The following is a 12,080-nucleotide window of genomic DNA, read 5'->3' as shown; positions in this document are numbered from 1 at the left end:
ACTTTTAACTAGTAACAATAAGGGATGACCATACCAAACTCGGAGAGCGTCTGAAGACTCCAGGGAACTACTCCTACGGAGCCTAGCTCCGGGAGCTCACCCGATGGAGACTCATCTAACGCAGATTCAGGGCAGCGTTTTATACCGTCGCGCGAATTACTCCCCTTCCGGACTGCATATCTGCGTATCTTTCTTGGAGCGGACTTCTCCCGATAATTTCTTCACCACGATCGCAGCGTTGTCCAAGGAGCGGATGACTCATCTCTGCAAAGAGATAACCAATCTCCCTTTTCACCCGCGACAATATGACAATGCAATTGTTGAGTTAAAGGATTTGTATGTTGTATATAGAGGTGGATTGATTGTTGAAAGTTTTGATGAATGCAATTATGTAATTGATTTATTAAAACCAATGGTTTGATTGCAGCAGCTTTTTATGGTATTATGCTGCTACTGGCTGTCGTGTCACTGATGGCTGGGTGGACCATGGGTGTGCCGATGGATTCGTCTTCTTCCGAGTACGGTAGTTATTCATACCAGACGACTACTGCTGCGCCGTACTACACCACTGCTGCGCCGTACTACACCACGACGTATGCTGCCCCCAGTTATTACACTACAAAGGCGTCCGAGTACTACCCCACAACATATGCGTTTGCCAGTCTTTTCCCATTTCACACGGTGTGGGTACGATACATTTTAGCATGACTGGCAATAATTTGGCTAGTTTCTTGAACTGTCTTTGTCCACAAGCTTAGGTGAGGCCCAAGTCAACCTAAAAGAACAAGCGAACAGACGTGTGACCAGTTGACCAACACCAGTTGCTGTTTCAGGTAAAAGATTAACGTATGATCAATCATTATAAATGGCAAAACTAATTGCAGTTTTTTATTAGACGATGGGGTGTGTGATGCAGGTTCAAGTGTAGGGAACCGCTGGTGTGGGCTGGTAATTACACTTTTAATTAACGGCTGCTAAGTACACTTTTAACCAAACTTTCATTGTGCACAAGCTTAGGCAAGGCCCAAGTAAACCCCAAAAAACAAGTGAATAACAGACGTGTGACAAGCTGACCAACACCAGTTGCTGTTTCAGGTGAAAGATTAACGTATGATCATCTTTTGTAAATGGTAAAACTAATAGCAGTGCTTTATTAGACGATGGGGTGTATGATGTACGTTTAACTGTACGGGACCGGTGGTGTGGGGTGGTAATTACACTTTTAACCCAACTTCTAGTAGTAAAGAATGAGTGATTCGCGTTCTGGCCCAGCAACATGTAAGCTGTTGTAAGGCCTAGAAGTGCGTTCATCTGGCCTTTAGTTAGTTGCAATGGAAGTGATTCGCGTTCTGGCCCAGCAACATATAAGCTGTTGTAAGGCCTAGAAGTGCGTTCATCTGGTGTTTAGTTAGTTACGCTAGAAGTGATTCGCGTTCTGGTCCAGCAACATGTAAGTTGTTGTAAGGCCTAGAAGTGCGTTCATCCATGCCCATTGAATCTTTACTTATTAATCAGCTTAAAAGTTTAATGTAAAAGTAAGTAATGCCTTGTTTTTCATTTACTTGTGATGCCGAGTTATTCTTCAAGTGGAAGTTGGTGCTTCACCTGCAAGTCGAAGATGGTGCTGGAGGTGGTGCGGGCGCTGGAGCTGGAGGTTGAGCTGGCGCTGGAGCTGGTGCGGGGGCTGGACCTGGAGCTGGCGGTATTTGATGAGCGAACTATATGACAGTATAATTTGTTTTGCATCCGTCATTGTAGTGTTTTGTATTCTGCCTTGTACACTAGCCCATCATTCACCTTTTCAATCGTTTCGATTTTTTGGTGTGAAGTTTGCGCGTTTATGGTTTTCCCCCTTGGCAGTGTATTTTGTGGACATAATTGCTTTGTTCATAGTTGAGCGCCACTGGGAACTGCCCCCCGTGGACCTGCCTAAACCCCTTCCTTGGTCCGTAAGCCGAGGCGAGAGTTACTACCTCTTGTAATGGACGGTGGTACATAAAGGCGTATTATTTGCAGGGGGGGAAGTGTGTATTAAGTGCGCTTCGAGATATCAGAAGAAGGTGGTACAAACGGTGAAGGAAAGACTAATGGGGTATACGAAAGAGCGCAGCATAACAATATTCATAACAATATTAACTAAAATGATTGCTTGAGTTTTTCTTTTCTTTTTCTTTTTCTCGTAGAAGCCGACTTTGAATAAAATGTAAAACAAAACAAAAACTCAAGCAATCATTTTAGTTTATATTGTTATGAATTGGATTCTGGGAAACTCATTCGAAGGCAACGTTATATCCACTTCAAGAGAAACAGACGAATGATTGTCGTCGGAGAGAAAAGGAGGGAAGAAGCGGGAAGAAGAGCTGTAAGAAGAGTTGTAACAAGAAAATGTAAATCATTTCAGTTCCTTATCCTATTTAAATGCAACGCAGTTACACACACATTCATTTCATTGAATAAAACCAATCTTGTTTAAAGTTTCAGTTGCTACGATACGATCGAAATAAAAAATCAAATTACCCATAGTTGCAAAGCTGAAGAACACAATGTGAAACACAACCGACAGAAAATTTAATGCTGTTGCTTGAGTGTCCAAGTGCCTTATTACACTGACTTACTGAACCGTGGTCGTCTCTTTTTATATGGTTGTACAGTCACCCTGTTTTGATTCATTAGTCTGCGGTTACAACACGTGCACCTGCCAGGTAATGACGTAATAGCCAATATTCTTACCCCACCCTTTTGACTGGTGCTTTTTTTTGTATAGGAACGTTATGAAGGGGCACAAGTGAGCTCAATAAACTGATTCCGTATAGAACAAGGAAAGTAAATTGAGATTTCTCTTTAAAATATATAATGCCATGAGAAAGGTGAATGTGAATTGTACAGAAACGTATAAGCTCATCAGGAAAGCGTACGGGTATGACATCCATCGTGACAACCGGATTGATGATAATAATAAACTCAAATTTTCCAGCTACGTTTGATACGATCATTTTCCAGATCCGGAAATTGAAAAGACGGAATCTTTTCAGCGGCCTGGATCATTGGACGCATTGGGCTCGTGTTGGTGTGAATCTTTGCTTACGTCATCCCATCCCATCTGAAAAGCTCATGTGCTAAACTCTAGCAACGGAATATTTAAGCAAAATTTCAGGGCTGGATCAGTGTAGTTGCTTGGGGCGGAATAACGCTTCGGAGCCTCGGTGTAGTAGCTAGGATTCGGCCTTTGTTGTAGTGTAGTAGTAAACCGGAGCTTCGGTATACTAGCTTGAAGTCAGTTGGTATTTAAGTGTAGGTTTGAACGTAGGATGTGGTGGTGTAGTAGGAGGGCGTTATAGTTATGTACAACTTCCTACTACAGGAACGTTGTGATACCTGAGATCAATTAATCAAAGACAAACAGAATATCTTTGAATGTAATGGCGTAACTGATTCATCTCGACAACTGATATTTTCGCCACACACTTGGAAAAACACTTAGCCGATGCATGAACACAATAGTGTCGACATCGGCCGCAAGGTGATATCGAGGATTCTTGCATGTCATTAACGGTGTTGATGCGTGATGCCACACCCTAAATCGGGAGTGCTAGATAATAATTCGAAATTTTAAATATTTAATTAAGTTTTTTGTTTTGTAATCAAGTCGAATGATATTCATCACTGTTTTTCCGAGTTCAGCGCATTTCTATGTGTAGCGGCACTTGAAATGACTGGGCATGTTACCCTCCCACTGTTGGGATTGCTAGTAACCAAGAGTCTGTAAGCAATTACAACTCGAAAGGTCAAGCGTTGGAATGGGATTGGCCCCTCCATTGCAATGCAAGACTGAATAGAGAGGTAAGAGCTCTCAGCTGATGTCACGATGTGGATCGTATAGTACAGCAATATGATCTCCATCCGGGCAGGTCTGGAGGTTACTAAGATAGCAAGTCAATCAAGTGCTTAGCGCAATCTTTTTTTTTCTTTTTCAACAACTTAAATTCAAACTGGCAAACCAAAACTTCTAACATCTAGTCCGAATATTTAAGCATTTCCCTAAAATAGAAATTTCAGGTTGAAACTAGGAAATTAGCTTTAATGGTATGTATAAATGCAAACTGAAAAGAATTTCGCTACACTATTATGCTATTTAATTAAATAGGGTAAACAGCACAAGTGAGATTTAAAGATGCCCAATAAATTCTCTATGCCAATGGCCTAACGTAATGAATGAAGGCAATGTTCTGTACTACGTATCAGAAGATATAATGTCATAAACAGATTCACAAATGTTTATGATATAACTCTAGAATATTAAACTGTAAATTAATGTTCAGAATTAGAAAGCTGTTCAAGTAATATTGAAATTGCCTTCACCCGCCTTATTTGATCAAGAATAGAAACAATAATGGATTAGGTAACGATATACATCTGTATTCAAGATTTCATTGAAGAACCCCATTCGTATGGAGCGGCGACTATAGTGAATGCATAAATATATATCAAAGAAATGCTGAATTGGGAACGAGGACCGCCAATGATAAAACAAAATCTAATTGACACTTCATCGAGCTAGATGGACAACACAATTTTAACGATTAATAGTACTTTGGTGGCTCAGTGTAGTAGGATGGGGTTGCATATGTTGTGTAGTAGGCTGGAGCCTCGGTGTAGTAGCTGGGAGCAGAGTAAGTGGTAGTGTAGTACTCTGGCGCTTTTGTGGTGTAGTATTTGGGGGCTTCAGTTTGGTAGTAACTTGGAGCTGTGTAGTACTCGGGAGCCTTGGTGGTGTAGTACTCGGGAGCCTTGGTGGTGTAGTACTCGGGAGCCTTGGTGGTGTAGTACTCGGGAGCCTTGGTGGTGTAGTACTCGGGAGCCTTGGTGGTGTAGTACTCGGGAGCCTTGGTGGTGTAGTACTCGGGAGCCTTGGTGGTGTAGTACTCGGGAGCGGAGTAAGTCGTAGTGTAATAGACGGGAGATTCGGTGTAGTAGCTTGGGGTAGCATAAGAAGGCGCGTAGTATTCAGGCGCCTTAGTGGTGTAGTACTTCGGAGCCTCGTTCTGGTAGTAAGTTGGAGCCGAATATTTAGGAGCCTCAGTGTAGTAAACTGGAGCAGCATAAGTAGAAGGGTAGTATTCGGCCTTTTCCATAGCGTAGTACTCGGGGACCTTAGTGGTATAATAAGAAGTGGCAGTGTAGTATTGTGGTGCATCGGTGTAGTAACTTGGTTTGGCATATGTAGCAGAGTAAACCGGGGCTTTAGTGTAGTAGCTTGGTGCCGAGTAGTATTTTGCAGCTTCAGGGTAATAAGCTGGGGTGGAGTAAGTTGTTGTTGTGTAGTAGCTGGGCTCGGTGTAGTAAGACGGGGTGGAGTAATACTGAGGGGCCTCTGTGTAATAAGTGGGCTCACTGTAGTAAGACCGAGCGGCTTCAGTGTAGTAAGTCGGAGCTACGTAGTACTTGGTTGCTTCTGCTTCGGTGTAGTAGGCAGCGGTAGTAGTAGTATAGCTGGGGACAGCATAGTACTTGGGGGCTTCGGTGTAGTAACTTGGTGCAGCGTAAGCCGTTGTGTAGTACTCCGGCGCCTTAGTGGTGTAGTATTTCGGAGCCTCAGTGTAGTAGCTTGGAGCTGAGTAGGACTTGGGAGCTTCAGTGTAGTAGGTCGGAGCAGCATATGTAGTGATGTAGTAGGATGCTGTGGTGTAGTATTCTGGCGCTTTGGTCGTGTAGTAGCTAGGTGACTCGGTGTAGTAGCTAGGAGTAGCATATGTTGTTGTATAATACTCGGCCTTCTTCGTTGTGTAGGACTCGGGAGCCTTGGTGGTGTAGTAGCTGGGGGCTGCATACGTCGTTGTGTAGTAAGGCGCCGGAGTGGTGTAGTACCCAGAAGACAATCCCATCGGTCCCCCCCAGGCCTTTCCAGCCATCAAGGTAACGACAGCCAACAGCAGCATCGCGCCGTAGTTAGCTGAAACAAGACAATACATAAAACGTTATCTCCTGAATCCACCTGGATGTAATAATAAGATGCACACAAGTTCATTTCGATTGATTAAAATCCCAATGAATCACAATTTCAATTCCTACGATTAAATAGTTAAATAAAACGACAAATTACTCATCATTTTAGAGTTAGAAAACACGATGTGAAGTACAACTGATGGTAGATGTCGTGTTGCTGTCCAAGTTGCTTACTACACTGAATTGATACATTTCTGTCCTCTCATTTTATATGACTGCAAAGTCAACCCTGTTTCAATCCATTGGCCCTGCGGTTACGACACATGCACCTTACGGGTAGTGACGTAACAGCCAATATTCTTACCCCACCCTTTTGGTTTGGCGCTTTTGTTGTGTAGGCGTAGTACGTTTGAAAGGGCGAACATTGCTGATTCAATGTCAAACAACAATCCTTAACGTGAATATCAATTTCTCTTTAAAACAATATGCACAAGAGAATTTTAATTGTAAAACTCTTATTCTAATTGTAAAACTAGTTAAACTATCTATTAATTAACCCCGATGTATCCGCTAACTGGTTAATTCCAATGATTTGGCTGACGACATCGAGACAAAGAAAACACAGAAAGATGTGATTTGTGCTGTAACGAATGATTCAATCTTTTCCTTTTCCTAGTCGGTAATTGCAAGAAAAAAGTCCTTTATTCATTGTCAAATATGAATCGTCGAAAGTTGCTAAATATTAACATTCGCGTGCAGTAGAGCAAGAAAAGAGATGTGGAAGTGGATCTCATTGAACCCAATCTTACACCTATATGTATCCAAGACGTAAACCAACGATCAAATATCCTTTGTGGGGCATACGTCGTGATAACTGAGCAGATTGCAGTCATGAACAAATATTTAGTTAACTAGTACGTACGTACGGTACGTATACGAGTACGTTTACTATCACATGTGGGACTATGTTGATGGACATTTTTCTTTACGTAATTTCACTTTAAAAACTCAAATGTCATTATAATTAAAGGCTTTTACTATTTTTAACGTATAATTAAGAAATAAGGTAATAACGGAATTCTTTAATCCTCATTAGTCTCTGCCATTAAGAATTAACATAGGGTCTACTGTACGTCAAGGTGTAAACGTCCTTCATATAGGCCTATCGTGAAACAAACTCGATTCACCATACCACGCTTGTTTTGCACACAAGTTTTATAAAGAGAAAGAAATTAAATGCGAAGGGTTAACGAGGACATTTTTGTATGAAACATCTCATTTGACATTAATGTTATACTTCAAGAACGACTGTGATGAACCAATAAATATGGGAGATGAAATGTTCAGCGCTTTAAAAAAACTTGGCCTCTAATAGTATTTAGGAGCTGCTTCAGTGTAGTAGCTTGGGGCAGAGTAGTACTTTGGAGCCTCAGTGTAATAGCTGGGAGCCGAATAAGTGGTGGTGTAGTATTCGGGCGCCTTTGTGGTGTAGTATTCAGGTGCTTTGGTGGTGTAGTACTGTGCCTCAGTCTGGTAGTAGGTCGGAGCCGGATAGTACTTGGGAGCCTCAGTGTAGTAAACAGGAGCAGCGTAAGTGGTGGTGTAGTATTCAGCTTTCTTGGTATAGTAATCCGGGGCTTTAGTTGTGTAGTATTCAGCAGCCTTTGTGGTGTAATATTGGGGAGCCTCAGTGTAGTAAGATGGAGCAGCATAGGTTGTAGTGTAGTAGCTTGGTTCAACGTAATACGAAGGAGCAGCAGTGGTGTAGTAACTGGGGGCAGAGTTATACTTTGGAGCCTCAGTGTAGTATGTGGGCTCCACGTAGTAAGACTGAGCAGCTTCTGTGTAGTAAGTTGGAGCAGCATAATATTTGGCTGCTTCTGTTGTGGTGTAGTAGGCAATAGTAGTGGTGGTGTAGCTGGGTGCAGCATAATATTAAGGAGCCTCAGTGTAGTAGCTTGGTGTAGCGTAAGTCATTGTGTAATACTCCGGTGCCTTTGTTGTGTAGTAATTGGGTGCCTCGGTGTAGTAACTTGGAGGAGCGTATGTTGTGGTGTAATAAACTGGGGCCTCTGCGTAGTAACGTGGAGCCGAATAGTACTTGGGGGCTTCGGTGTAGTACGTCGGAGCAGCATAGGTAGTGGTGTAGTATTTTGGTGTAGTATTTTGGTCCGTAGACCGAGGCGGAAGTTAGTTCCTCATTGAATGGAATTATGGTACTTGCTGATGGACGCAAAGTACACAAAGAAAAGGAGTGTGAAAACTCAAGTAAACTGGGCAACTTCGATTTACTTCCCCAATTCTTAGCAGAAGAATGCCCCACCTGACCATTTACGTGAACCTTCGCACAGTCCTAATCGTTTCTACGTTACTACCCCGTGGGTAGATAATTTCGAAACTATCGGGACTGCAACCGGGACTCACGTCAAATTTACTTGTTTAGCGGGGGTGGCAACTCCCAAAACCGACTTTCTTCCTACTCGAGTTTCAATACTTACCTATCATACTTACCGCTTCATCAAGTCTTTTATACTGTCTCATAGTTGATCCAAAAGAGCTACAGCTCATTATGGCGTCAGTTTGGCTTTAATGCTAAATTTCGCAAACACGGTGAACTAGATTGACAATAATAAAAAATGAACTTTATTCGTCACTTGCTGTGTTACTTATTATTAAGAATCTCAATTATGCTAAACAAATTTTGACACGCAAAAAATGCTACAATAGAAACGGAAACGGTTGCACTCACGGATCGTGACTGGAACAAGTATACCAATCCCGCCATAAGACCTAGAAGTTACTCTTCGGTTGCCACCAGGTGGCATATGAGTAGCATATTTCTATGAAATCTTTTGATGGCTGTCTGCTGTCTGCTTAACTGGGCATTGATGGCAGGTTAATTTTTAAAAAGTTTGTACTTCAAATATAGGAACTATCTTGCTTTCGGCGGATTATTCTCAGTTGGAACTTCGAATATTGGCGCATTTGAGCGAAGACGCAGGTCTTTGTTCTGTTCTAGCCAACCCGATGGCGATGTTTTCCGCGGCATTGTATCGGTTTGGAAAAAGAAAAAGCAAGAAGAAGTCAGAGACGATGAAAGGAAAAAAGCGAAACAAATCTTCTACGGGATTGTTTACGGCATGGGATGTAAAAGTTTAGCCGAACAGTTGGAAGTCGGGGAAGAAGAGGCTCAACTCTTTGTGAACACTTTCCACGCAAGGTATCCTAGTAAGTTAATCGTGTGTGTTGTCGATTCTGGATATAGCCTAATCTTTCTAATCTGATTACATCAATGCCTTTTAGGTATACAAAGCTTTATAACAAACACAGTTAACCAGTGCCGCACGAATGGATTTGATGATGTTGATGCCTAATTTTCTTGACAGGTCAACCGATGTGGAAAAAAATTCAGGAGGAAAATGAATTGAGCTGCTGACATTGGCCTATTCTGGAATACATCAGTTTGCATCATAATCAGAAAGGTAATATTGCCTCTTTTAATTCCTTATCCAGTTGTAGCTATGACTTGAGTCTGCGTAGATAAATTTCTTAGCTTTATTTGAAATTTGAGGCTGTGATAACTTTTTGAAAACGACAAGATATTTTCTAAACTAAAGCTTCACTAGATCTACCCAAAAGCAAGCAATCTTTATTTCAACATATAGATAGCAATTACTTGTTACACCAAAAGTACCCCGCCAGGGTGTGTTCTGTTATTTCCCGCCCGAATTATTTTGGGTAGCTTTTTTCTCAGAATTTATTAATCACATCGTCATGGTTTCAACTGCGCTAGGTTGGTTTACGTTAACGATCACATCATCGCCGTGTCTGATCCTTTTCGATTGCACTACATGATGCAGCGAGTGTGGGTGTATGTCGAAAATATAAATTACGCAGAAACCTCCATAGAAGGGAAACTTGTGTGATTAGCATCACACACACACACACACACACACACACACAAGAGAATCCAAACACATCCTTTGTTATTCAGATTATTTTCCCTTTTTTTTTTTTTTTTTATGTGTAAGGACAAGAGAAGGAAAACGCTGGAACTGTGTGCTACAATCATGATTCTTCTTATATTCTCCTCCGCTGGAAAACGATACTTTATTGTGTCATGACCAAGATGCTTAACAGGCGTCGGAAACAAAAAAAAGAGGTTTGTCTTCCAACAAATGAATACAGACTTACTTGACTCCCAATTACAACTCGAAAGGTCAAGCGTTGGAATGGGATTGGCCCCCCATTGCAATGCAAGACTGAATAGAGAGGTAAGAGCCCTCAGCTGATGTCACGATGTGGATCATATAGTACAGCAATATGATCTCCGTCCGGGCAGGTCTGGAGGTTACTCGATAACAAGTCAATCAAGTGCTTAGCGCAACCCTTTTTTTTTCTTTTTTTTTTCTTTTTTCAATAACTAAAATCCAAACTGGCTAACCAAAACTTCTAACATCTAGTCCGAATATTTGAGCATTTCCTTTTAAGGGAATTTCAGATTGAAATTAGGAAATTAACATTAGTGATGGAAATGCAAACTAGAAAATTTTACGCTACATCCTGCTACGCAATTAAAAACGGTAAAGATAAGTGGATTTCAACCTTGCCCAATTCAATGTTAATTGGCAAATGCAATCAATTGAAGCAATGTTCTATGCTACGCAACTAAATAGCTATATAAATTATACCAGACTGATGAATACCAATGATGTAAATCTCACTAATGTTCTAGTGTATAAATGCGTTCAGCAATTACAATGTTGTAGGGAAACAAATCGCTTTCATTAGCTTTATTTGATACAAAATAAAAAGAACGAGGGGATTTGTTAACGGCATTGTATCTGTATTCAACAATTCATTTGGAAACATTCGTATGGAAAACGACTAGTGAATGCATAAATGGAAATACTTATTTTGGAACGAGGACTGTAAATGATAAAATCAAATCTGAATATTCCATCATCGAGCTTGATGGACAGCGCAATTTTCACGATTAATAGTACTTGGGAGCATCAGTGTAGTAGGATGGGGTTGCATAGGTAGTTGTGTAGTAAGCTGGAGCCTCGGTGTAGTAGCCGGGAGTAGCATAGGTTGTTGAGGAGCTTCGGTGTAGTAAACCGGAGCGGCATATGTTGTAGTGTAGTACTTCGGGGCTTGTGTATAATAGCTTGGGGCAGCATATGTTGTAGTGTATTGTGGAGCCGAATATTTGGGAGCCTCAGTGTAGTAAACTGGAGCAGCGTAAGTGGTGGTGTAGTACTTGGGGGCCTCGGTGTAGTAGCTTGGGGCACCATACGTTGTGTATTCGGATGCCTTTTTTGTGTAGTATTGCGGAGCCTCAGTGTAATAAGCTGGAGCGGCGTAAGTGGTGGTGTAGTATTCAGCTTTCGTCGTATAATACTCCGGGGCTTTAGTTGTGTAGTATTCAGCAGCCTCAGTATAGTAAGATTGTCAGTGTAGCTTGGAGCAGAGTAATATTTTGGGGCCTCGGTGTAGTAAACTGGTGAAGCGTAAGTTGTGGTGTAATACTCAGGGGCCTTTGTGGTATAGTAGGTGGGAGCCTCGGTGTAGTAGCTTGGAGTGGCATACGTTGTCGTGTAATATACTGGCGCTTCTGTGTAATAGCTCGGTGCGGAGTAGTATTTTGGTTCCTCCGTATAGTAAGTCGGAGCTGCATACGTGGTGGTGTAGTATTCAGGAGCCTTGGTGGTGTAGTATTCAGGAGCCTTGGTGCTGTAATACTTGGGAGCCTCGGTGTAGTAAGTGGGGGCCGCATATGTTGTGGGGTAGTACTCGGGCGCCTTTGTAGTGTAATAACTGGGGGCAGCATACGTCGTGGTGTTGTACGGCGCAGCAGTGGTGTAGTACGGCGCAGCAGTGGTGTAGTACGGCGCAGCAGTAGTCGTCTGGTATGAATAACTACCGTACTCGGAAGAAGACGAATCCATCGGCACACCCATGGTCCACCCAGCCATCAGTGACACGACAGCCAGTAGCAGCATAATACCATAAAAAGCTGCTGGAATCAAACCATTGGTTTTAATAAATCAGTTACATAATTGCAGTCATCAAAACTTTCAACAATCAATCCACCTCTATATACAACATACAAATCCTTTAACTCAACAATTGCA

The 12,080-nt window shown here is 41.9% G+C and overlaps 1 protein-coding gene, 2 long non-coding RNA genes and 2 pseudogenes across 3 annotated transcripts; 2 read left to right on the top strand and 3 right to left on the bottom strand.

Annotated features, from left to right (window-relative positions):
• The first annotated feature begins 795 nt into the window (after nt 1–795).
• LOC123474409 lies at nt 796–1,805 on the top strand. The gene is made up of 2 exons (XR_006649219.1): nt 796–833; nt 1,158–1,805. It is a non-coding gene; the product is annotated as an uncharacterized LOC123474409 (long non-coding RNA).
• A 2,590-nt stretch (nt 1,806–4,395) lies between these two features.
• Nucleotides 4,396–6,253, bottom strand: LOC123474391 (extensin-2-like). Its single transcript, XM_045176505.1, has 2 exons — nt 6,101–6,253; nt 4,396–5,950 (listed from the first exon to the last, which is right to left on the bottom strand). Exons 1-2 carry the CDS (start codon nt 6,105–6,107, stop codon nt 4,581–4,583), a joined length of 1,377 nt encoding a protein of 458 aa, XP_045032440.1. The 5' UTR covers nt 6,108–6,253; the 3' UTR covers nt 4,396–4,580.
• A 936-nt stretch (nt 6,254–7,189) lies between these two features.
• LOC123474501 lies at nt 7,190–8,133 on the bottom strand (annotated as a pseudogene).
• Nucleotides 8,134–8,401: 268 nt separating this feature from the next.
• Nucleotides 8,402–9,640, top strand: LOC123474406. The gene is made up of 2 exons (XR_006649214.1): nt 8,402–9,171; nt 9,247–9,640. It is a non-coding gene; the product is annotated as an uncharacterized LOC123474406 (long non-coding RNA).
• Nucleotides 9,641–10,091: 451 nt separating this feature from the next.
• LOC123474402 lies at nt 10,092–11,899 on the bottom strand (annotated as a pseudogene).
• Between the last annotated feature and the right edge of the window lie 181 nt (nt 11,900–12,080).

Source organism: Daphnia magna, linkage group LG7 (genome assembly GCF_020631705.1).
Source record: "Daphnia magna isolate NIES linkage group LG7, ASM2063170v1.1, whole genome shotgun sequence".
NCBI lineage: Eukaryota > Metazoa > Arthropoda > Branchiopoda > Diplostraca > Daphniidae > Daphnia > Daphnia magna.
This window is presented reverse-complemented; position numbering and strand designations above follow the sequence as displayed.